Source organism: Canis lupus, chromosome 1 (genome assembly GCF_003254725.2).
Source record: "Canis lupus dingo isolate Sandy chromosome 1, ASM325472v2, whole genome shotgun sequence".
In the NCBI taxonomy this organism is placed as follows: Eukaryota; Metazoa; Chordata; class Mammalia; order Carnivora; family Canidae; genus Canis; species Canis lupus.
Genome location: NC_064243.1, coordinates 104,932,510 through 104,959,237, shown reverse-complemented (window position 1 = coordinate 104,959,237; position 26,728 = coordinate 104,932,510). Strand labels below are relative to the sequence as shown.

At 42.1% G+C, this 26,728-nt stretch overlaps 1 protein-coding gene across 3 annotated transcripts; it reads right to left on the bottom strand.

The window, feature by feature from the left end:
• Positions 1-403: 403 nt before the first annotated feature.
• On the bottom strand, positions 404-23,511 carry LOC112643375 (zinc finger protein 677-like). 3 transcript variants are annotated; one of them, XM_049108363.1, is made up of 5 exons: positions 23,210-23,483; positions 22,837-23,095; positions 11,863-11,932; positions 8,293-8,419; positions 404-2,798 (listed from the first exon to the last, which is right to left on the bottom strand). In XM_049108363.1, exons 3-5 carry the CDS (start codon positions 11,875-11,877, stop codon positions 1,321-1,323), a joined length of 1,620 nt encoding a protein of 539 aa, XP_048964320.1. In that variant the 5' UTR covers positions 11,878-11,932; positions 22,837-23,095; positions 23,210-23,483; the 3' UTR covers positions 404-1,320. The 3 variants fall into 3 exon arrangements, with proteins under 3 accessions (XP_048964320.1, XP_035561486.2, XP_035561490.2); XM_035705593.2 differs by having other exon boundaries at positions 22,837-23,451; XM_035705597.2 differs by lacking the exons at positions 11,863-11,932; positions 22,837-23,095 and having other exon boundaries at positions 23,458-23,511.
• Positions 23,512-26,728: the final 3,217 nt, after the last annotated feature.

The following is a 26,728-nucleotide window of genomic DNA, read 5'->3' as shown; positions in this document are numbered from 1 at the left end:
TAAAATCTTTTTTTTTTTAATTACACACACAGACACGTGTCCTCATGTAAATCAAGGTCACTGCAAATCATGGGTCTCATGTAGGCATAAAAAAAGGCATGTAGAAATATTATCAGATGCACATTCATGAATTGCACTTCAAATGTTTAGAGGGAGAATCTAAAGTTGCATTGCTGTGGTTTTTAAATCACAGTCACATAAATATCCAAGGAGCAGATGACGGAGAGAAGAGCTCAGTAAATTATGACCATATATTCATAAAATTGTATGTTGATTCCATCATGGAAAAAAATTGTTGCAGATGCCTTTTAGCCTTGACAGCCTGAAGATGTACTATTAGTCCTTGTTATGAAGTACCATAATGAGACAGTATAGACTTGATCTGATAGAAAAAAAACCATGATTAATTTAGAATTTTGAAAAAAAAATGATTAAATTTTATTAATGAAAACATAAGTATAATACATTCTGAGTAAAGCAGCATCAGTGTAGTGGTTAAACACAGATCCTATACGTGTACACTGTATTCTGGTTAAGTTTTCCTCATAATTGCTCTTTTAGTTCCCCAAAATAAGAATAACTTTTCACTCATCTTTGATATACAACCACTATTTTCATTAAAGGGAGAAATGACCATTATTTCTCCATTATTTCTATCACATAAGCAGTCCCTACTAACACATCATGAAAATCTCAGTCTGTCAGTCTCAAAACCTGCTGTTTCACACTCCTCTGGCAGAGCAATGGTTTCTGATAATCCAGTGGCCCTCTGTTACAGGATCCTGTAGAAAGGATCCTGGACATATTATTATTTACATCATTGTTTTACATATATTCTCTGCTCAACCCATGTATTCAATTCCACAAAACACTCTATGTTAAAATTCAGCATTCCTTCAGGATACATGGATGTGAATGACTCCCATTTAATAAAGTAGGCCCTTTTATCTTACTGATCTGCTCCCAGAGCCCATCAATGGTAACACATGAAAAACATGTAATGAAGATGTAACATTAACAAATTCAGACTTCAGGTCAAAAGACATGAATCATGATTGATGTAGGCCTTTCAAGAAACCTCATGTAATCAAAGTATTTTTAAAGGAAATGCTACATTCCTAAGCTCTCCTTGCTCGACTGACACTCATCTCATGTTTCATGAGTCTTAAAATGATTTTGACTTTTACTTACTGTGAAGAATTTAACATCCAAGGTTGATTAATCTTGGACTAGAGACTTAGTCCTCCCTAGTGTAAATTCTCTGATATAAAGTGTATTGTGAAAAATAGTTAAATGATTTATGTCCCATTTGTTACATTTCTAAGGTTCCTCTCCAGCATGAATTCTTTGGTGAATCCTGAGGTCAGAACATTGTCTAAAGGACTTGCCACATTCAATACATTTGTATGGCTTTTCTCCAGGATGCGTTCTCTCATGACCCCAAAGGTGTGAACGTTTGATAAAAGCCTTACCACACACAATACATTTGTATGGTTTCTCTCCGGGATGTATATTTTGATGTCTTATGAGGCTTGAATATTGCTTAAAGGCTTTGCCACACTCATTACATTTGTAAGGTTTCTCTCCAGTATGAATTCTCTGATGAATTGTAAGGTTTGAGTTTTGACTAAAGGCCTTGCCACACACATTACATTTATATGGTTTCTCTCCAGTATGAATTCTTCGGTGAATCCTGAGGGTAGACCACTGTCTAAAAACCTTGCCACATTCGATACATTTGTATGGTTTCTCTCCAGTATGAATTCTCTCATGATCCCAAAGATACGAACGTTTGGTGAAACCCTTACCACATTCATTACATTTGTAAGGTTTCTCTCCAGTATGAATTCTCTCATGACACGAGAGGTCTGAACATTTGATAAAAGCCTTACCACATTCATGACACTTGTGCGGTTTTTCTCCAGTGTGAATTCTCCAATGATTTGTAAGGTGAGAATTTTGATTAAAGACCTTGTCACAGATATTACATTTATATGGTTTCTCTCCCGTATGGATTCTCTGATGTCTTGTGAGGTTTGAGAACTGCTTAAAGGCTTTACCACACTCATTACATTTGTAAGGCCTCTGCTCTGAATGAATTCTCTGATGACTTGTAAGGACTGAATGATGGCTGAAAGTCTTTCCACATTCATTACATTTGTATGACTTTTCTCTAATTTTTGTTTTCTGGTGCTGTGTGAGCAACGAAGGATACATAGAAACTCTTCCATATTTATTACAAAGGTTGGTTTTGATACTAGGAGGAAATCTCTGAAGTGGCACAATTGGAGAACAAGTTTTGACAGGCTTCTCAACTTGATTACATTCATTCATTTTCTCCTCAGTTTGAAATCTCTGCATTTTAGGCAGTTGTGACTGAAAGTTTAATCCAATTCGATTTTCCAAACATTTTGTATATTTGCTTCCTGCATAGACCATATTATTTTTTATTTTTAACGAATTCTTCACTAATGACTTCCCTTGTTTAAAGTATTGATATGTACCTTTTCTTAAAGAAACACTCTGCTTTAAAGGTAAGTTAGTTCTGGATTTGCTGTCTTGTTTATCTTTTCTACCAGTGAGATTTACAGTATCTGTCACAAGCACTCCCCTGGAATTTCTTTCTTCATGTCCACACTTATTCTCAAATTCATACATATTTCCCCAAATTTCCCTTAAATCAAAATCTTCAAGGTCATGGCTTTCCTGTCTTCCCAAAACCACAGGTTGGCATAATTTTCTGTTATTAATTTCTTTCTTTGGTAATAATTCCTTGATCATGAAGCTAGCAGAGCTATCTGAAAGATATAAAAAAAGATAGTCTTCACATTAACTAGAGTTGCAAAATGGATGTTACACTAAAAATAATGCTTATTGAAGAGATAAAAGCTTCTCAACCAAAGTCTACAAATGTTTAAGAATGCAAAGTGAATAGAATCCTTTAGTAAAAGATGACATGTATTTCAAATTATTTTAAGGGAAACCTTTCTTTCTGTCTTTTTTTCTCTTTAAAAAAAAAAAAAAAGAGGGAGGGGCAGAAGGAGAGGGATAGAGAGTATTAAGCAGGCTCCACACCCCAGACAAAGCCCAATGTGGGGCTCCATCTCACAACCCTAAAATCATGACTTTAGCCAAAATCAAGAGTCAGACACTTAACTGAGCCATCCAGGTGCCCCTGAAAACCTGTTTTCAAATGTTCTATGACCAAATCGTTCAAACTATGTAAATTTACATAAGTTCTGAAAGAAAGTGTATTCTTTGACCACCATACCAAAACACACACCAACTGGCAATAGACAAATGAGTGTCTCACATTGAAAAGAAACAGATATTGGGGGGATTTGGGTGGTACAGTCAGTTAAGTGCCTGACTCTTGATTTCAGCTCAGGTCATGATCTCAGGGTTCTGAGATTGAGCCCAATGTCAGGCTCAGCACTGAGACTGCTTGGGTTTTTCTCTCCCTCTCCCTCTATCCCTCCCTAATTTCTTTCTCTAAAGTAAATAAATCTTTAAAAAAAGAAACATATTATACAAATGTATATTTACAGCACAATTATTATATGCAAATAAATGCTGAAGCACAGCTCTATATGAAGGAATAGATTTTGGGGGGCAAATAATCCACTTAAAAAATTAATAAGAAAAAAATAAAAATAAATAAAAAAATAAAAAATTAATAAGTCAGTAGAGCATGTGACATATCAGGGTTGTAAGTTTGAGCCCCATTTTAGGTATAGAGATTACTTAAAATCTTCTTAAAAAATTAATGAATAAGATAAAAACATGGAAATTATTAATTGTAAAACTAAAAGGGTTATATGAAAATCAGGAAGAATTTAGTACATCACTAGAATAACAAAATATTCTTAATATCTACTCTAAAGCTATCCATACTCTATGCAGAATAGGCATTTTGGAACATTAACAATTGATAAATTGCAGTCATATTCCAAACTAGATGCTAAAATCCATAATCTGTAAATGACAAGTTATTAAATAAAATGTTTTAATTAAACCAAAATAAGTCCAAAAGGTAAATAAGTAACTATAATTACACAAAATTATAGACTATGGAATCCTAATGATTTCTCTCTTAAGAACAAGAGAAAGAACTTATATTCCAGAAAATGCACACAAGATGAGAATTGAAAAATATGATGAGAAAAGCTCCCACATATTTTTAGCAGTCTAAGTTACATACATGCCCACTTACTTCTGAAATACCAGTTTTCAGATAGTATTATAAAGAACTGGGTAAAAGTATCAGGATAAAAATCATAGAATATTATAAGTGCATCTCTCCATAAAAACAGTAAGTAAGTTGGCAAAAACTGTCAGTATCAACTTTATCAGCTTCTGGAAACTAAACAAAGGTTTACATCAAACATGTAGATACTTAAGAAAGAGGCAACTATCTCAGTTGGAGAGCTTTTGACATTTTAACTTCCCCTGATCCAATCCATTATAAGAGCAGCCCACATTCCTGGTATAGGTCCCTCTTACTGAGAGTAGCAGAACAGGCTTGATTCTCAATGAATTGTGATTTTCCTTTGACCTGCCTAGTGGGTCACTGAAAAACTCACTCAAAACGTTTTGCCTTTACTTTGCTTATTAATTTAAGAGGTATTATGAGGGAGACAGTTAAAAAACATACTTAAAGGCAAATGTATTAGCAGATGACAGACAGTTGGGGCAAAGAGCAGACAAACTGAAAGCTAGAGAATAAGGATTAGAGGGTGAAATGCTTTGGGAAATAAGGGCTTTGAAAAGCTGCAACATATTCCTAGGAATCTAAGTCATGCACATGCCCAGGGCTGGGTCAGTACTCAGAAATCACATGAGGCAGCCCTATGCTGCGTCTGTCAACCTTCATGCTCAGCCAAAACCAGAAGGTAAAGGCTAAGGCACCATTGTAAACTGCCAAGCTGATTTTCAGGTATTCCCAAACAAACATACAGAGTTTGTTTCCAAAGACTAGGAGTTTTTTGCTTTTTAGGTTTTTTGCTTTCAGGTATTTGAGAAGTTCTGTGTTAAATCATTAGCTGACCACTAAGCTGACCACAGACTTGAGTGGCCACACATGACAAAGAATACGGACTTCACAAATCAATTCAGAAAAATTACTAAACAAACAATAGCAGCTGCAATAAGCAGCAACATCCAATGCTAGGGTGAGGGTGTGGGTGGGGAAGAATGTGACTTCCAGAGCTGTCAGAATATTCAAAATGTTTAGCTTTTAAAAAAAATTTATAAGGCATGCAAACTAACAATGATGTATAACCCATATGTAGGAAAAAAGGCAATTTAATAAAAATTGTCCGTGAGGAAGCCCAGACATCAGACTTTGCTAGACAAAAGCTACTGTTTTGAATATATTGAAAGAACTAAAATGAAACCATGTGCAAAGAACCAAAGGAAACAATGAAAACAATATTTCCCAAAATAGAGAATCAATAGAGACAGAAATTATAAAAAGGAACCAGAAGAGAAATTCTGGAGCTTAAGAGTACAAAAACTAAAATGGAAAAAGCCCTAAAGGAGCTTAACACTGAACTGAACATGCAGAAGAAAGAACTAGCAAACTTGAAGACTAAGTCAGCTGAGATTATCCAATCTCAGCAGCAGAAAGAAAAATGAAGGAGAACCAGAGACCTGTGGGACACCTTCAAGTGTACCAACAAAATGAGAATCCTAGAAAGGACAGAATGAAGAGGACAGAAAAAAATATTTGAAGTAACAAGGCAGAAAAATTCCCAAATTTGATAAAATACATAAATCTATGTATCCAAGGAGTTTGGCAAGCACCGAGTGAGATAAACTAAAAGAAGCCCACAGTGAAAAACTTCCTAATCAAACTGTTAAGACCCAAACACACAGAATCCTGAAAGCAGTAGTAGGCAGTTCCTTTGCTGAAAGAGATCTTCAATAAAAGTACTCATTGATTTCACACAGAAACTATATGGGCTAGAAGGCAATGGAATGATATTTTCACAGTGCTAAAGAAAAGTAATTCTCTACAAAGAATTCTATATATTTCAAAACTATCCTCCAAAATAGAGGATAACTTAAGACATTGCCAAAAAAACAAAAACTGGGAGTCCTTTGCTACTAGACCAGTTCAACAAAAAATGGTAAAGGGAATGAATGTAGTTAGCATTAATGTATTTTTGGTTTGTCACTCCTCTTTTTTCCTATTGATTCAAAAAAAAAACAAAACTAATTCTAAATCTACATTGGTGGTCACACAACATATAGAGATATAATCTATGACAATACCAGAGGAGAGAAGGACAGGATATAGAGGAGTCAAGTTTCCATATACAGGTATACTTTGGAGATACTATGGGTTTGGGTCTAGAGCAACACAACATAGTGAATCTAATGAATTTTTTCATTTCCCAATGGCTATACTATCAGAAAAAATATACCTTCAGTAAAAATTTTTAGGAGACAAAGGGCAATATGTATATTTTAAAAAGGATAATTCATTAAGGAATTATAACAAATATGAACATATACATAAGAGAACCCTAAAATAGAGTGAAACGAACATTTATAGAATTGAAGAGAGAAATAAAAATAGTTCTAGAACAGTATTTGGAGACTTGCAGACCTTTCAAAAGTGGAGCATATACCCAGACAGAAGATCAGTAAGGACACAGATGATTTTAGGCAGACTATGGACCAAGGAGTACTGACAGATGCATAGAAAGCACTCCACCAAGTAAGAGCAAAATACATTCTGCTCTACATGCATGTGGAAAATTCTCCAGGATAGACCATAAATCGGTCCATGAAGCAAGTCTCAATAAATTGAAAAATAGTGAAACCATACAAATTATTTTCTCCAACCACAAAAGAACGAAGCTAGAAATGAATAACTGAAAGAAAATTGGAAAGCTCAAAAATACACGAAAAATTTTAAACACTCTTAAAAAAACCAAAGGGTCGAAGAAGGAGTCACAAGGGAAATTAGAAAATACTTTGAGAGAAAAGAAACAAAACCACAACACAGCAAACTTATGGCATGGTGTGGTGTGGACATGCTTATACGCCTGCTGAGTGAACAGTTTTACTATTGGATTGAAAAGACCCACCCCACTTCTCTGTGAGACACGCTCTCTGATATATGGCAAAAGCAGAACTAAAGAAACGGTTGAGGGGTGGGAGGCAGCCTCAAGAGGCATAGAGCTCTGGGGTCCTAGATGCTGATGTTTTCCCACCCCAGGAGTAGGTCTTCCCAGTACACAGAATGGGATGGATCATGGAAAAGGCCTGGTGCCAGGACTGGGGAGGCCTCAGCTCCTACTCATGTGGACTGGGAACAAGAATGAGATGAAGCCAAGAAAGAAAGAGGACCCCTGAAAACCAGCCTCCCAGCACTCCTTGGGGTCAGAGGACCAAAGGAGTCTTAAGGGAGCTCCCAGCTGTCTCAGCCTGTAGAGCATGTGACTCTTGATCTCTGGGTTAGTTAAGTTCAAGCCTCACATTGGTTGTGGAGATTACTTAAAAATAAAATCTTAAAAAAAAAAGAGGTCATAGGGGCATATAATAGAGGCTATAAGTCATTATAAAGATCTTGCCTTGGTCTTTGCATGAGCTAGCAGTTGGGAGGATGCACTGCCACATGTCTGAAGAAAGGAGTGACAAAGGGAAGGGAAGTAAACTTTCCTCCAAGAGCTCACAAGAAGGAAACTTCTGTTTCCCACAGAACTCTCCCAGTGGGAGAAAACTGCCCAAACACTATTAATGATGTGATCCCCTCTCTGCCCTTTTGAGCTCTTCCCTGTGTTCCCACCCATTTGGCTACTTCGCTGTTTTCACTTTACTCCAAAATAAAAATGTTATTCAGGTCAGAAAGAGGGACAATAAGAAAGGAAAATAATATGCTGTGTCTTTTCCAGAATACAATTCTAGCCCTTTGTTCAGCTGAGGAGAAGAGGATGTTACCGATGTGTCTAGAAAAATTTCTTCACAAACTTGTCCATTCCTGAATGCTTAAGGGATATTTTTAAAACAGATATCCAGCTCTCTTCACGAACTACTGAGTCAAAATGTACAGGGATAAAAGTGGGTCTAGAATCAGATATTTTTTGAAGCTGGCCATATAGTTTTGTTCTTACTCAGCTTCTGGAAACACCATTAATCTAGGGAGAATGGAGAGATCATATGAAGAAAGAAAGAGGTGAAAGTTAGATGCTGCCTCATGACGTTTTTCATTTCAGAAGGTACTCAGCCTCAATATAGGTCAAGCAGGGCAGATCCCAACTTCTAAAGGAATATTATCCTCACCCAGGGAGACCAGGTTCCTGTAGTTCTCCAACATCACGTCCCTGTACAAGGCCCTCTGAGCAGAGTCCAGGCACTCCCACTCCTCCTCAGAGAATTTTATGGCCACATCCTTGAATGTCAACTGTTCCTGAAATGAAAACACATTTCATCAAGGAACCTTGAGTAGAGTTCTCATGTTCACACAAAATGTGACCAGGAAAGAGATAGGATCAGTTCAACTAAAATTAATGTGCTGACTCCATTTTGAGCACGAATAGATAATTGTGAGAAATGTATATGTTCCTAACTTTTCTTACTATGTTTTTCCATCAGAGGATATCAAATCCACTAAATCACTGTAGATTTCCTACTTCTGTGGAAAATAAAGGAACTATGTAAAAGAAAAATATCCAGTGTGCAGTTGTTTAGATGGACATGGTACATATTATGTTCTCTACACTAGTGAGAGTTCTGCACACTTAGAGGATCTAGAGCACAAGAGGTATCTTCAGGTGTGACAAATTATATGCAAAAATATAAATTTAAATGCCAGTAAAGTCAGGCATTTAACATTATGGAGTTTATTCCATTAACAACGACAACAGGATCCCTGGGTGGCGCAGCGGTTTGGCGCCTGCCTTTGGCCCAGGGCGCGATCCTGGAGACCTAGGATCGAATCCCACGTCGGGCTCCCGGTGCATGGAGCCTGCTTCTCCCTCTGCCTATGTCTCTGCCTCTCTCTCTCTCTGTGTGACTATCATAAATAAATAAAATTAAAAAAACAAACAAAAAAAACCGACAACAATAAATGATTCATGATGAGGAACTTTATTAATGTCAGACATTAATTTAACAGATTAAGTAGAACACAAGTTAATCACAGCAGATCTTTGAAGAAATAATGGATGATTAGAAATCATGCCAAACACATTTAAAAAGCTATTATTGAGCAAGACCATTCCACTAAGCATCACAATCCACAGTTAAGCACTGGAAGCATTTCCACCACAGGTGAGGCTGAGGCATGTAGGCCAGCTAGGCCCCTGCCAGTCACTACTGTGTGGTATGCGAGAGGCCTGATGGGGGTGGTACCGTAGGAACCACCCATTCCCATTAGCAGCTGTACCAGGACATGTATTTGAAGCATTTCCCAACGCATGTGAAGAAATTAGAAAACTTTACTGAGGGGCACCTGGGTGGCTCAGTCAGTTAAGCATCTGCCTTTGGCTCAGGTCATGATCCCAGGGTTCTGGGATTGAGCCCCACGTTGAGCTCCCTATTCAGTGGGGATCCTGCTTCTCCCTCTCCCACTGCCTGACACTCCTCCTGCTTGTGCACTCTAATAAAGAAATAAAGTCTTGAAAAAAAAAAAGAAAGAAAGAAGAAACTTCACTGAAAGACAGAACAAAGACATGATCAAAGACTGATAAACCTAATTCTTACTGGAAGATGTGGTGACGTAAAGAAAGACCTCAGGGATTCAGAAATTCAGAGCAATTCAAATTCAGAAGAAACATGGGATTAAAAAAACAAAGAACAGTCTCCATTATGTTGAGGAGAAATAATCTTGAAAAGAAAACATGGAGAGCCTTGCCAAACAACACATGAACCTATTATTGTATGTGTGTTATATGAAACTTTTCAATGAAATGAATAGCTACAAGCTTTTTACACTAAAAAGCCGAATTAATTTTATTTTTTTTTAAAGATTTAATTTATTCATGAGAGACAGAGAGAGAGAGAGAGAGAGACAGAGACACAGGCAGAAGGAAAAGCAGGCTCCAAGCAGGGAGCCCAACGTGGGACTCAATCCCAGGTCTCCAGGATCGGGCCCTGCCTGGGCTAAAGGCAGCGCTAAACCGCTGAGCCACCAGGGCTGGCCTTAAAGTAATTTTAAACAAAGAGAGTGCTAAGTGGGACACAGTACTTTGAGATTACACTAGGTGAAGTCTCCCAAAGCAAGATCAGAAACCAGAGAGCAAGAAGGAAAGATACGTTTCACTGCAAAACACTGATAAAATAAGAAAGACACAAGCATGTATGTAAAGAATTAAACTACAAAATATAAGATAGCTCCTAAAAATATATCAAAGGAAAACAGCAAAGTGTGAAAATCTATGTTTTATTCCACAAAAATAATGAAAGTTACAAGAAGGTAGAAAAAGGAAATACAAGGGATTGTCCTTTTACCTCCAATTTTCAAAACACAAAGAGATTACACTACCAAGTTTTGCTTACATCAGGGGGCAATCTCACATGTTGCTGCACGATGCTGTACTTTGCAGCTTTAGGAGTCGTGCCAGACAGAATCTGTCCTCATATGAAATGCACCATCCTTGACCCAGTAATCACAAGTCAAGTTGCCCAACCCAGAGAACTCCTCAGACATCTGCAGAGAGGTCAGTCTGCTCATACACAGCCACTGTGGCATTCCTTCTTTCAGTGAAAAATAGTAAACATCCCATGCATCTTAAGAAAATGCTCTAGTGAGGATCAAAAAGCAAGCTGTGGCTGTGTTTATTAACATGAAAATAATGTCTAGACATGCTGCGTATGCTTTTTTTAACGTGCAGAATAAAATGTTACAACAAACTTCATTGAGGGGTTTTTTCTAAAATTTTTTATTTGTGTAAAAGCATCTTTTATAAAGTTTGAACTGACTCTTGTCACAGAAATGACAACAGTGGTTCCCCATTGAGACATGAACAATGGAGAACATGACAGGAAGGGACATCCCTATATCTTAGTGCCTAAGCTCCTTCTTTGATTAGAGTTTAATCAATCAATCAATATATCCATACATATATGACTCACTCATGTGATGTTGAAAATAAAACAGATATAATACTTAAAAATAATGGTAAAACCAGAATTTGGCTACAGTCTGATGGTGAAGATAAAGTTGTATGTACATCTTGGCTATCTTACCATCATTTTTACCTAAAACATCTGCTACACAAGAGTTGCTGTGGGAATACCATGGTCTCTGTCGGATAGATGTGCTGACCTTATTGGTTATTTAGGTTGATTCCATATTTTAAAACCAATTATGGAATAAAACATCCTCTACTGATGTGTTTCTGAACTTTATTCTACATCATTAGTATTTTAGAATCAGAAACACCATGGTTTGCTTGTTTACCACTGAATGCAAGTCAGGCAGAACCCATCTCCTCTTGTTATACTTCTTTTCTAGAATTTTCCAACTATTCGTACACACTAATACATGACTTCTACATGTAGGTCCTTTGATCCTAGTATACAGAGAGCTAACAATGCATGAAGAGGCAGCCCCTAAAACAAACCCTGCTGCCCAACTGTCCTGACACCATGGGACCCACACTCATCTCAAACCCACACCTGCTATGAAGGCCAGCAGCACATGCCTGGGGGGCAGCCTCCTACAGGTTCTACATCACTGGTGCACCGTGAGATGGAATCTATGTGGAGAGGAGAGGGACTGAAGGAAGGCTCGGGGAGTGTGGACACACACAGCTCACGTGGACAAGTCAGAGTCAGGGAAGATGAGCGAGTCCAAGAAGGGCACAGAAAGAGGGAGAGATGGAAAAGCAACCAACAATATGACTTTACCTGACAAACAGCCATGCCTGACTCCTTCCTTCCTCCTTCCTCAGACAAGATCAGTCTTGAGAATTCAGTCCTGAGGGTCAAGAATATGCAGCTGAATGCTTAGAATCATCTCCCTCCTTCCTGTACCACAACCTCACATGGGAAGACCTCTCCATGGGGAGACAACAGTCCCTGCGGCCACTGCCACAGGAGACTCAGGGACCATGAACCCCTCCAGACACCAACACAAATGATTGTTCCCAGCGCATTCTTCAGAACTGGCCCCCGCCTTGGGGAAGTCCCCCCCCTCACTACAGCAGTGGGGACCTGGGCTGGATCCACACTCCCCTCCAGGTCACAGACCTGTCCTGACCACACCCCACACAGAGCAGGGCCCCCTCCCCTCTCCCTGGATTAGGAGCTGCTGTCAGCCTCAGAAACGGAGGACCCAGGGCTTTGCTGCTCAATGCTGGAGTCACATCAGGAGCACCTGGGATACTTCACTAGCACTGACGCTGGGCCTTATCCCCCCAGACTACTGGAAGGGAATCTCTGGGAGGGGGCACAAGAGCTAAATCTGCAAAATGTCTCGGCCATCCAGGGAGCAGCTGGGTAGAGCACACTCACAGGAGGCCAGCCCAGCACACCTCCTGCCTTCTGGCTCTGCTCTCCCCTGGGGCGGCATTGCTATCATGGGCTGTCATGAGTAGAAAGGGAAGGAACAGAGAGAGACATGCAGAGCAGGCAAGAGGCACCAGAACTGGGGGTTAGGGAGTAACTGGATGTTAAAACAAGTGGGAGCTGGGGGGGGGGGGGACACAAGACAGAGCAGGCACCACTGAAAGGTTATATCAGAACAAAGACCTGAGGGAGGAAGAGATTTTGCCACCTGCATATGAGGGGCCAGAAAATTCTAGGCAGAAGGATGCCTATGTGAAGACCCTGGGGTAGTGGCATTCTGGGCTCCAGAAAGGTCAAGGGAGCCCTGCATGGCTGGAGTGGGGTGAGTGGAAGAGATAAGGAGGAGCTAAGATCGGAGATATTAAACGAAACAGATCAGAGTGGGCTGAATTTTTCAAACTTTCCCCCCATATCTCAGAAGGCTTTTTGGAAACCATGTATTCCCTTATCCGTTTTGAGTAAACATCTAATTTTTATTTCTTTTGTTCTAAGTTAAAACATTAACAAGTAATGTCAGGGGATCCCTGGATGGCTTAGTGGTTTAGTGCTTGCCTTCGGCTCAGGGCATGGTCCTGGAGACCCGGGATCAAGTCCCACATCGGGCTCTCTGCATGGAGCCTGCTTCTCCCTCTCCCTCTCCCTCTGCCTCTCTCTCTCTCTCATGAATAAATAAAATAAAGTCTTTTTAAAAAAGTAATGTCTTGTATACTCTGCAAACATGCCTGGACTGAGAAGTGGGGAGGTCCCTGGTGACTCAGACAGGGAAAGGCTCACTGGCATAGTAGATATGAAAGTGAAAACTGGGGGTACAAGGGTGGCCCAGTCAGTTAAGCATCTGCCTTCAGCTCAGGTCATCATCTCAGGGTCCTGGGATTAAGCCCTGAGTCAGGCTCCCTGCTCAGCCAAGAGTCTGCTTCTCCCTCTCCTTCCTCCCCCTGCTCATGCATTCTCCTCTCTCTCTAATAAATAAAATTGTTCTTTAAAAAAGTGAGAACTGGGGCAGCCCCGGTGGCGCAGCGGTTTAGCGCCGCCTGCAGCCCAGGGCGTGATCCTGGAGACCCTGGATCGAGTCCCACGTCAGGCTCCCTGCATGGAGCCTGCTTCTCCCTCTGCCTGTGTCTCTGCCTCTCTCTCTCTCTCTCTCTGCATCTCTATGAATAAATAAATAAAAAATTTAAAAAAAATCTTTAAAAAAAAAAGTGAGAACTGGAAGCAACACCTAAATCAGAGTATAAACACGTGTTTAGTGTGTTCTGCTCTGAAATGGAGCATAAGAAAGGGCACTTACCAGAGTGGAAAATGTAGCTAATAAAGGCTTTTTTATTTTAAAGAGAGGAGAATGTAGTAAAAGGCCTTTCTGTGGATTGTTTTAAAGATGGGGCGATATAGGGGCAGGGCAAGATGGCGGAGGAGTAGGGTGCCCAAGTCACCTGTCCCCACCAATTGACCTAGATAACTTTCAAATCACCCTGAAAACCTAAGAATTCGACCTGAGATTTAAAGAGAAAACAGCTGGAACGCTACAGAGAGAAGGGTTTTCGCTTCTAAAAAGGAAGGAGGAAAAAAATAAAAAAGAATCAAGTCGGGGAGGAGCCAGGCTTAGGCCTGCGGGGAGGGTGGGGGGAGCCTCCCGGACAGGAAAGCCCTGCCCCAGAGAACCAGGAACTTTAAAAATCCGCACCGGATTCTTCCCAGACTGAAAGGCGCTTAGCAGGGAACTCGGGCAGAATCATAGGAGGGGCAGTGGAGCCTCCAGGTTCCCGGGGTCACTAACAGAGGAAACGCGCCACAGATTGTGGGCGGATCTCGGTAAAGGGCTGGGGCACGCAGCTGGCGGGGTCTCAGGAGCAGCTCAAGTGGCAGCTCGGGACGGAGGGGGCTGCGCCCTGAAGCCTTCCGGAGCTGCGGCCTTAGGAGCACGATCCCAGGAGCGCAGGCCCCAAGGCGCGGGGTGTGTGGTTGGGGGGGAGACACAGCCCACGATCCTGTACTCCCCCCGGGACAGGCGGAGGCGGGTAGGGCATCGGACAGCAAGGACTCTCCAGCCACCAGGCACCCCCAGCCCTGGAGCATCCAGGCCAGTGCAGACAGTGAGACCCCGGTAGTTACTGCGGGAGCTGACTCCAGAGCTGGACACCTGGCTGCCGCCGGTGCTGTCGTTCTTCCTGGGACAGAGCTGGCCCCCAGGGAACAGGGGCCTCACGGGGTAAACAGCTCCCACTGAGCCGGGGACCTGGCACAGGGCAGGGCAGCTCCCCCAGGTGCACACACCTGAGAATTAGCACAGCAGGCCCCTCCCCCAGAAGACGCACTGGAAGAACAGGGGGAAGAGGAAGTTCTTGACCAAGCTGCGCTGCAAAGCTCCAAGGGAAGTCGAGGGATTTACAATATATAGAACCAGACGGTACCCCTCCTATTTTTTTCTTCCTTTCTCCAGTACAACTCATTTTTTTTATCAGACTGTAAATTTCCATTTTTTTTCTCTTTTCCCACCTTAACTACAAAATTTTACCACCTCTTCATTTTTAAGATTTTTCCTTTTTGACTCTCATATTTCTACAATTACAGGTCCTAGATATATTTTCCACTTCTAGATTCTGTTCAACATACACAACTTAATTTTGGAAGATATACAAGATTATGTTTTCTTTCTTTTGTGTTTTTTTGTTTTATCTGCCTCATTTTGTTTGACAATGGCGGAGGTTAATACCTTCTAAAACATGACTACAGCATGCACCCAGAACCAAGGGATATACCATGTGTTTCATTCTGTGAGATTCCTTTCTTTTTAAGATTTTATTTATTTATTCATGATAGAGAGAGAGAGAGAGGCAGAGACACAGGCAGAGGAAGCAGGCTCCACGCCAGGAGCCATTCGCAGGACTCGATCCCAGGACCCCATGATCACACCCGGGCCAAAGGCAGGCACTAAACCGCTGAGCCACCCAGGGATTCCCCTCATTCTGTGAGATTCCTAATACTAATTCTGCCCCCATATTTTATCTCACTTATGTTTTGGTGGTCAATGTTGGGGTCCTCTACAAGTATTTCTAGTTTATATAAATTAGGGACTGAGCATCTTCTAATATACAGAACTTAATATACTCAGAAACAAGAATATCACCCTCTAGAATGCCTCAGGTAGACTACATTCTCCCTCCACTACAACTTCGTCACCACCACCATCTCCCGGGCCCACTCCCATTTCTTTCTACATTTTTTTCCCTCTTCTTTAGGAAGGCCCTTTATTTTTTTACTACCTTGTTTTAAAATTTGTTTTTCACTGTAGCGCCTTTTGTTTTATTACCTTCTGATCTTTGTTTTCAATTTCTGGTTTCTGACCTTGGCAGAATCATCTAGGGTGAAATTTACCTAGGTCGTCGTTGATATTCTTGACTTGGCCTGCTCATACAGCCACTCTGCACTGAGCAAAATGACTATAAAGAAGGAACTCATCACAAAAGAAAGAATCAGAAACAGTACTCTCTCCCACAGAGTTACAGAATTTGGATTACAATTTGATGTCAGAAAGCCAATTCAGAAGCACAATTATAAAGCTACCGGTGGCTCTGGAAAAAAGCAAAAAGGATTCAAGACATTTCATGACTGCAGAATTTAGATTGAACCAGGCCAAAATTAAAAATCAATTAAATGAGATGCAATCTAAACTGGAGGTCCAAACAATGAGGGTTAATGAGGTAGAAGAAAGAGTGAGTGACATAGGAGACAAGTTGATGGCAAGGAAGGAAGCTGAGGAAAAAGAGAAAAACAATTAAGAGACCAAGAGGAAAGGTTAGGGGAAATAAATGACAGCCGCAGGAGGAAAAAACGTTTAATTGGGGTTCCAGAGGGCGCCGAGAGGGACAGAGGGCCAGAAAGCATATTTGAACAAATCATAGCTGAGAACTTCCCTAATTTGGGGAGGGAAACAGGCATTCAGATCCAGGAGATAGAGAGGTCCCCCCCACAAAAAAAAAAAAAAAAAAAAAAAAAAAAAACTCCATCAACACCTCGACATTTAATAGTGAAACCTGCAAATTCCAAAGATAAAGAAAAGATCCTTATGGCAGTGAGAGACAAGAGATCCCTATCTTATATGGGGAGAAATATCAGATTAACAGCAAACCTCTCCACAGAGACCTGGCAGGCCAGAAAGGGCTGGAAGGATATATTCAGGGTCCTAAATGAGAAGAACATGCAGCCAAGAATGCTCTATTCAGCAAGGCTCTCATTCGGAATAGAAGGAGAGATAAAGAGCTTCCAAGATAGGCAGAAATTGAAAGAATATCTGACCACCAAACCAGCTCTGCAAGAACTATTAAGGAGGACCCTGTAAAAGAAAGAGGAAGCCCAAAGAACCCACAAAAACAGGGACTGAATAAGTATTACAATGACACTAAATTCATCTTTCAATAGTTACTCTGAACGTGAATGGGCTTAATGATCCCATCAAAAAACGTAGGGATTCAGACTGGATAAAAAAAGCAAGACGCAGGGATCCCTGGGTGGCGCAGCGGTTTGGCACCTGCCTTTGGCCCAGGGCGCGATCCTGGAGACCCGGGATCGAATCCCACATCGGGCTCCCGGTGCATGGAGCCTGCTTCTCCCTCTGCCTATGTCTACACCTCTCTCTCTCTCTCAATGTGTGACTATCATAAATAAATAAAAAAAAAATTAAAAAAAAAAAGCAAGACGCATCTACTTCCTCTCTATAAGAGACTCATTTTAGACCTAAGGACACACCTACAGCCTGAAAATAAAAGGTTGGAGAACCATTTACCATTCAAATGGTTCTCAAAATAAAGCAGGGATAGCAATCCACATATCAGATAAATTAAAGTTTATCCTAAAGACTGTAGTAAGAGATGAAGAGGGACAGTATATCATACATAAAGGGTCTATCCAACAAGAAGACCTAACAATCATGAATATTTATGCCCTAATGTGGAAGCTGCCAAGTATATCAATCAATTAATAAGCAAAGTAAAGACACACATATATAATAATACACTAATACTGGGAGACTTCAACACGGCACTTTCTGCAAATGACAGATCTTCTAAGCACAACATCTCCAAAGAAAGAAGAGCTTTAAATGATACACTGAACCAGATGGATTTCACAGATATTTACAGAACTTTACATCCAAATGCTACTGAATAAACATTCTTCTCAAGTGCACATGGAAATTTCTCAAGAATAGACCACATACTGGGTCACAAATTGGGTCTCAACCAACATCAAAAGATTGTGATTGTCCCCTGCATATTTTCAGACCACAATGCTTCGAAACTTGAACTCAATCACAAGAAGAAACTTGGAGGAAACTCAAACATGTGGAGGTTAAAGAGCATACTGCTAAAAGATGAATGGGTCAACTACGAAATTAGAGAAGAATTAAAAAGATTCATTGGAAAGCTTGTGTATCGTCCATTATCATGTGTAATCAATAAACGATTTAATATTCTCTTGAAAAAAAAAAGATTCATGGAAACTAATGAAAATGAAGATACAACTGTTCAAAATCTTTGGGACAACAAAAGCAGTCCTAAGAGGGAAATATATCACAATACAAGCATCCCTCAAAAAAATTGGAAAAAATTCAAGTACACAAGCTAACCTTGCACCTAAAGGAAATGGAGAAAGAACAGCAAATAAAACCTACACCAAGCAGAAGAGAATTAATAAAGATTCGAGCAGAACTCAATGAAATACAGACCAGAAGAACTGTAGAACAGATCAACAAAACCAGGAGTTGCTTCTTTGAAAGAATTAATAAGATAGATAAACCATTAGCCAGACTTATTTAAAAAAAAAGGGGGGGGGCTCAAGTTAATAATTCACGAATCAAAAAGGGAAGATCACAACCAATACCAAGGAAATACAAACGATTTTAAAAACATTTTATGAGCAGCTATATGCCAATAAATTAGGCAATCTAGAAGAAATGGATGCTTTCTGGAAACCCACAAACTACTAAAACTGGAACAGGAAGAAATAAAAAAAACCTGAACAGGCCCATAACCAGGGAGGAAATTGAAGCAGTCATCAAAACCTCCCAAGACACAAAAGTCCAGGGCCAGATGGCTTCCCTGGGGAATTCTATCAAACGTTTAAAGAAGAAACAATACCTATTCTACTAAAGCTGTTCAGAAAGATAGAAAGGGATGGAATACTTCCAAACTCGTTCTATGAGGCCAGCATCACCCTGATTCGATTACCAGACAAAGACCCCACCAAAAAGGAGAATTATAGACCAATATCCCTGATGAACATGGATGCAAAAATTCTCAACAAGATACTAGCCAATAGGATACAACAGTACATTAAGAAGATTATTCACCATGACCAAGTGGGATTTATCCCTGGGATGCAAGGCTGGTTCTACACTCATAAAGCAATCAACATGACAGATCATATCATCAAAAGAAAAACAAGAATCATATGATCCTCTTCAGATGCAGAGAAAGCATTTGACAAAATACAGCATCCATTCCTGATCAAACTCTCCAGAATGTAGGGATAGGGAACAATCCTCAGCGGCTTAAAAGCCATCTATGAAAAGTCCACAGCAAATATCATTCTCAATGGGGAAACACTGGGAGCCTTTCCCCTAAGATCAGGAACATGATAGGGATGTGCACTCTTACCACTGCCATTCAACATAGTACTGGAAGTCCTAGCCTCTGCAATCAGACAACAAAAAGACATTAAAGGCATTCAAATTGGCAAAGAAGAAGTCAAACTCTCCCTCTTCGTGGATGACATGATACTCTACCTAGAAAACCCAAAAGAGGGATCCCTGGTTGGCGCAGCGGTTTGGCGCCTGCCTTTGGCCTAGGGCATGATCCTGGAGACCCGGGATCGAATCCCACATCGGGCTCCCGGTGCATGGAGCCTGCTTCTCCCTCTGCCTATGTCTCTGCCTCTCTCTCTCTGTGACTATCATAAATAAATAAATAAATAAATACCCAAAAGACTCCACCCCAAGATTGCTAGAACTCATACAGCAGTTTGGCAGTGTGGCAGGATACAAAATCAATGCCCAGAAGTGAGTGGCATTTCTATACACTAACAATGAGACTGAAGAAAGAGAAATTAAGGAGTCAATCCCATTTACAATTGCACCCAAAAGCATAAGATACCTAGGAATAAACCTAACCAAAGAAGTAAAAGATCTATCCTACAAACTACAGAACACTTCTGAAAGAAACTGAGGAAGACACAAAGAGATGGAAAAATATTCCATGCTCATGGATTGGAAGAATTAATATTGTGAAAATGTCAATGCTACCCAGGGCAATTTACACGTTTAATGCAATCCCTATCAAAATACCATGGACTTTCTTCAGAGAGTTGGAACAAATCATCTTGTGGAATCAGAAAAGACCCTGAATAGCCAGGGGCATATTGAAAAAGAAAACCAGAGCCAGGGGCATCACAATGCCAGATTTCAAGTTGTACTACGAAGCTGTGATCATCAAGACAGTATGGCACTGGCACAAAAAGAGACACATAGATCAATGGAATAGAATAGAGAATCCAGAAATGTGCCCTCAACTCCTTGGTCAACTAATATTCGACAAAGCTGGAAAGACTATCCACTGGAAAAAGGACAGTCTTTTCAATAAATGGTGCTGGGAAAATTGGACATCCACATGCAGAAGAATGAAACTAGACCACTCTCTTACACCATACACAAAGATAAACTCAAAATGGATGAAAGATCTAAATGTGAGACAAGAACCCATCAGAATCCTAGAGAAGAACATAGGCAACACCTTTTTTGAACTTGGTCACAGGAACTTCTTGCAAGATACATCCATGAAGGCAAGGAAACAAAAGCAAAAATGAATTATTGGGACTTCATTAAGATAAAAAGCTTCTGCACAACCAAAGAAACAGTCAACAAAACTAAAAGACAACCTACAGAATGGGAAAAGATGTTTGCAAATGTCATATCAGATAAAGGGCTACTATCCAAGATCTATAAAGAACTTATTAAACTCAATGGCATAGAAACAAACAATCCAATCATGAAATGGGCCAAAGACATGAACAGAAATTTCCAGAGGAAGACATACACTTGGCCAACAAGCACATGAGAAAATGCTCTGCATCACCTGTCATCAGGGAAATACAAATCAAAACCACAATGAGATACCACCTCACACCAGTGAGAATGGGGAAAATTAACAAGGCAGGAAACAACAAATGTTGGAGAGGATGTGGAGAAAGGGGAACCCTCTTGCACTGTTGGTGGAAATGTGAACTGGCACAGCCACTCTGGAAAACTGTGTGGAGGTTCCTCAAAGAGTTAAAAATAGATCTGCCCTACGACCCAGCAATTGCACTACTCGGGACTTACGCCAAAGATACAGATGCAGTGAAACACTGGCCACCTGCACCGCAATGTTTATAGCAGCAATGTCCACAATAGCCAAACTGTGGAAGGAGCCTCGGTGTCCATCAAAAGACGAATGGATAAAGATGTGGTTTATGTATACAACGCAATATTAGCCATTAGAAACGACTAATATCTACCATTTGCTTCAATGTGGATAGAACTGGAGGGTATTATATTGAGTGAAGTCAGTCAGTCGGAGAAGGACAAACATTATATGGTCTCATTTATTCGTGGAACATGAAAAATAGTGAAAGGGATTAAAGGGGAAAGGAAGAAAATGAGTGGGAAATACCAGTGAGGGTGACAGAACATGAGAGACTCCTAACTCTGGGAATCGACCAAGGGGTGGTGGAAAGGGAGATGAGTAGGGGGTTGAGGGATGGCAAATCGAACTCCAATAAAAACATATACAAAAAAAAAAAAAAAAGATGGGGCAATACCACCACATGTATATGGTGAACAAAGTAACTGCCTAAAGGTAAGATAGGAATTGATGAGCAGTGGCAGGGTCTAAAGGATCCTGAGACTGTTGTACTGTTGGACATTACGGCCCTTCTGCAGCTGTTCGCAGAGACCCACCTCCAGCAAGCCTGCCCCAGTGAAAACCCCCACCACCTGGGCCCCAGTCCCCCACTTTTTGCCTTCTTGACTCAGACACTCCTGCAAGTTTCCATGGTGTTTGTTCTGCATTCCCAATGGACACCCCACACTACTACAGGACAGAACCTCTGAATCATCTATACAGTGTTGAAGAATCCCAAACTGTTCCTTACATCAATCTTTGGTTTTGGCAAAAAGATACCCACCAACCCAGCATCTGATATGTTCCTATTTTGGAGTCTGTACCCAAAAGTCAGGCACCTCCACAATGTCATAACATAAGAGTAACGTCTGTCATGATCTACATACTCTAAGACTCAAGTATTGTCTAATGCAACGTCCCAGTATGTCGTTTGTATTCCACAAAACACCATACCTTCAGTAATGTTTTGCCCTTAATAGTGAGATCCTCCACCAAAACCACTACAGATTGCCCCCCAAGTGGTGACATTTTCTCTTCAACCCCTTATGGGTCCTAAGAAACCCCAGCGAAGTCAACCATGTCAACACCAGAGGGCGTGTCCTGAATCCACCCCCTGGGGATTCAGGCACAAACTGCCCCAGGGCTGGTCCTAGTAAACTGACTCAGCTACATTGAGCAGCGGCCTCTTCATCACAGCAGCCGGCTGGGCAGCCAGTGTCCGATGTCTGGTCAGTGCCGGAAAGAAAAGCCTGCTCCTTCCCTCAAATTGGACCAACTCCGGAAAGTCACCCCACCTCCGGAGCTCCCAGCGGAGCCCTCAGCCTTACGATGGAGTCTGGATTTTTTTCCTGAGGGCAACAGGAAGCCAATGAAAGGATTACAGCCAGGGGACGCCCTCCCTGCTCTGTTAGTCCCTCTGCGACCTCTGTCACCCTTCGCCCCTCCTGCCGTCCCCGCATCACCCGTCTACCAAGGTCCCAATTCTTCTATTCCTCCCCCATTGTCTCAGAAGATGAATCTGCTCCTTGCTGCCCCACTCCTATCACCAGTTAAGGCCGCTCTCGTCCAGTGTGCTATCCTTCACCGCCCTGGAGATATATTTTAATCTAGATTCCTCTATTTTTTTTTTCTACTTCTACTTTTCTCTGGCTCGCTCCACTCTTACGGTCTCTCTACATCCACCCTCTATTCCTTCCTTCCTTCCTTCTTCCTTCCTTCCTTCCTTCCTTCCTTCCTTCCTTCCTTCCTTCCTTCCTTCCTTCCTTCCTTCCTTCCTTCCTCCCTCCCTCCCTCCCTCCCTCCCTCCCTCCCTCCCTCCCTCTCACACGTAGTCTTTCTTACTCTCCCTCAGACTCTCTGCTTCGCCCCGCACCCTCACACTCACAGGTACGGACTGCAGACGTCCTTTGCCCGGGAAGAACACTTTCCAGGAGGGCTTCAGGGACGCACACACACCGTGACACGCACGGCCAGTGGCATGCAGTTTGTGCGGAAGGCACTCCTACGGCGGGGAGCAGTACAAAGTGCAGTGCTAAGGCTCCGGAGTTGGTGCAGATGGAGGCGGCGTCAGGAGAGAGAGGTGTGCCTGCAGAACCCCAAGGCCATGGAGATGTGGGGTCGAGGTCTGCACGATCGCGTCCGCCCTGGGGGCCAGCGAGGAAAGACTTTACACAGCGTGGCGGAGAGGGGAAGGGCCGGAGGTGCGGGAGTCCGGGAAGGGTTTTCAGCAGGAAAGAGACCCGGCAGGCGCTGTCTACCTGGACGGAAGGCGGAAAGACTGGGGGGCGGGAACGCGCCTCAGCGATTTTAACTCGAAACAGACTTGGACCCCCGGATCCGCAGTGGAGCTCCCAGGCCTGGAGTGTCTGACGGTGCTGCCGGGACAGCGAAGGCATTTTAACGTACGTGGAGACCCCGGAATCCCGGGTGCTGCGGATCGGAGCCGGGGGCGGGGGGAGCGTCCCGCAGAGACCACTGACGAACCAGAAAATCTGACACCACTTACCTGATGGTGCCCTTCGCTCCGCTTCCGGGTCTCTGCAGGAGAGTGCGCGTGCGCAGCTTGTGGTGGGGGGGGGGGTGGAGGGGTGGGGGGGCTGGCGGGGACAAGCCGCGGACGGTGGCCTGGACTTGGCAAAAAGTGCGCAGCTGAAGGGACGTGGCCAAGCTTAGGGGCGGGGTCTGGACCTCCGCGCAGCCTCCGGACGTTTCCCGCCCTTTCAGCCCAATAATACCGTACTTTCCGCTTTTGAATTTCTTTTAATTTCTTTGGTGTCTCACGGACCGAACAGTCTCCTGGCTATTTTAAATTAATATTTCAAACAACTTAAAATGAAAGACCAGAGTTGTGAGAGAGTTGTGAGAGCCAAGATGTTTTCCTGTTAAATTGAAAACGGTTTAAGTCAAAGCGCTCCTTGCCAGCAGGCAGAGTTGGAATATAATTAAAAACAAAATCGTCTCCCATCCCAGCAATCCTCTCCACAAAGGCAGTAGAGAAAGAGCACATTTTCATTAGTGAATAAGCATTAAACCAGAATGTGATGTGCATCACAGGCAATCTTGGGAGATTGCAAAGATGAATCTCACCCTGTCACAAAAGACAAGGAGATACAACCTATTACATACATGTTCCCAAGATAGATCATAACTAGTCCTCAAGAAGACATAACAGCACCATTTGTCACACATAGTTCATCCTAACATCATCAGGTAATCAGGGTGGCCATTTGTGTTAGCTAATTGGCTTTAACCAGAAGGAAAACAAACTTCTCATATCATTATGAAAGGAGGGAGTTTTGGATCTTGGAGCAAGACATCTGCTGAGTTAGGCACCTATCCTCCCTCTCTCCTTTGATGTTTACATTTCATTTTTTTAAAGATTTATTTATTTATGATAGAGAGAGAGAGAGAGGCAGAGACACCGGAGGAGGGAGAAGCAGGCTCCATGCCGGGAGCCCGACGTGGGACTCGATCCCAGGACTCCAGGATCGTGCCCTGGGCCAAAGGCAGGTGCTAAACCTGCTGAGCCACCCAGGGATCCCCTGATGTTTACATTTCAAAGGGATGACTCACAGATCCTTGAGAGCAAACATTCCTGAGTTACAAAGTTGGCAAGAGCCTTATTTAGCTTTTCAAAGACTTACATACATTTCAAACAGGAAGACAAAGAACTTACGAGTTTTCTAAGGGAAATGCTCTAGGAAACAGGAGGAAGAAAAGGCCCTTCCCACTTCTTTCAAGAGAGACCTGCTTTCTGTCTCTCATTTTTAGTTTATATTTTTCCTTACAGAAACAACATGCATTCATTCACTAAAGCAATATTGTTTTTTTAACATCCGCGACATGCTCACAAGAATGTGTACACTACGTGTCAAGAACCGTGCTGGGAACCTCACATAAATTATGTGAGTTAATTCTTGTAATATCTTAGGAATTGGGTTTTATATATCAATTTTCCTCTGGAGGATTTAGGTGCTGGGCTTTGCCTTTCTGGGGGTAGAGATTCTCCTTGTCTCTTCTGTTTCCTTTCCCTATGACTGATCATTAAAATGACCTTCATATGACTGTACCTCAATATACACAGAAGAAAAGAAAGCAAAGGAGTGGTGAGATTAGTGGTTCTGAGGGGTTTAATGATGGTTTGTTCATTTGTGTTCATGTATTTTGTTAACATGTGGAGCAACCAGTGGGCCCCCAATAGTTGGAGACACTGTGCTTCGAAGAATTTCCTATGCATAGGTTAAAACCAAAAGAGCAAATTTTCACTTATCAAATCTAGGACTTTTGCTCCCTTTTATGTGCATCTGTGTGTCCAGAAAATCTGAGTGCCAGTCCTGGCTGGGCAGCCAGAGGAGTTGCCTTGAACTAAGTTCTCTAAGCAGTTCTCAGGAGGTAGGACCTCTCAGGATGGGAGTGAACGGGAGGAGTGCAAGAGGCAAATTCCATACCTAAGAGATTATCTGAGAGAATATCTGTTCTGACCATTCTGTTAGACCCTGGAGACCCCAGCTTGGCAGAAGAGACTGCCTTCCAGGGTGCAGATTCTGGAGGCAACTGAGCTCTGTGTGAACGCTTGTGTAAGGCCAGAGGTGTGACATAGAAATCTAGGAAATTTTGAGAGGAGCAGTTTTCACTAGCACCCTCTAGCTAGTAAGGGGTTCTTACTTTTTGATAGCATGGGGTAGTTGTGGGCAGCAAGTGCCAGCCTCTGTGCAGTTTAGAGACACATGGATTGTGGAGGATGCTGTACTCAGGCCCTGAGGGGCTGTCCACTTCCCTGGGTGTTTGTGCATGCTGGAGGGTTTGGACAGGAAGGAAGAGGCAGAAAGAGGCAGAGTAAGGGAAATCAAGTAAGGGGACAGCACGGGATGGTGGTAGGACTGGCTTGTGCTACATATTCCTGTCCAGGCAGGGCTGAGTACTGCAGCTTCTTCTTGTGCACTTAGGGCCATATTGGATTCTGGTTGAGTGTTGAGAGCTCCAAATCGGTAGAGGGACCAATTTGTTGCTGCATGTTTGGATCCTGGGTAAGGGGTGCAAGGATGGTAAGCACTCTTTTGAGCACAGGCGCTTAACTTGGGCAAGAACTTATAGCAGTGCAGGCACAGTGGCGAATGACTTCTGAGGGCAGACTCTGGTCCTACAAGGGGAGGAGCCACACCAAGGTACCCTTCTGAATCACAGGTGTGGATGCCAAGTGTCACCTGGCATCTCTGTGGCCCATCTTGGTGCCCAAAGACCCTAAATTCCCTGGAGAAGCCTAGTCCCAAAGACATGATCAGCTGAGGTCCTGCCTCCTCCCAGTGACCCTGATTTTTAAATACTATTTGTATTGCCCAATCCGGACTATAAAACTCATGACTTGTCTTCAGATTTTTTTCCCCATGATTAATTAAAAAATAGCAAAAAGAGGGAACTCCTGGGTGGCTCAGTAGTTGAAGGCCTTTGACTCAGGTTGTGATCCCAGGTCCGGGGATTGAGTCCTGCATAGGGCTCCCTGTAGGGAGTCTGCTTCTCCCTCTGACTATGTCTCTGCCTTTCTGTGTGTTTATCATGAACAAATAAATAAAATCTTAAAAAAAAAAACATTAAAATAGAAATCAACGCTATTAGAAGGAAAGGAAAGGGAAGGAAGAAAAGAAAGAGAAAGAAAGAAAGAAAGAAAGAAAGAAAGAAAGAAAGAAAGAAAGAAAGAAAGAAAGAAAGAAAGAAAGAAAGAAGAAAGAAAGAAAAGGAAGAAAAGAAAGAAAAGAAAAGAAAGAAATCAACGCTATTTT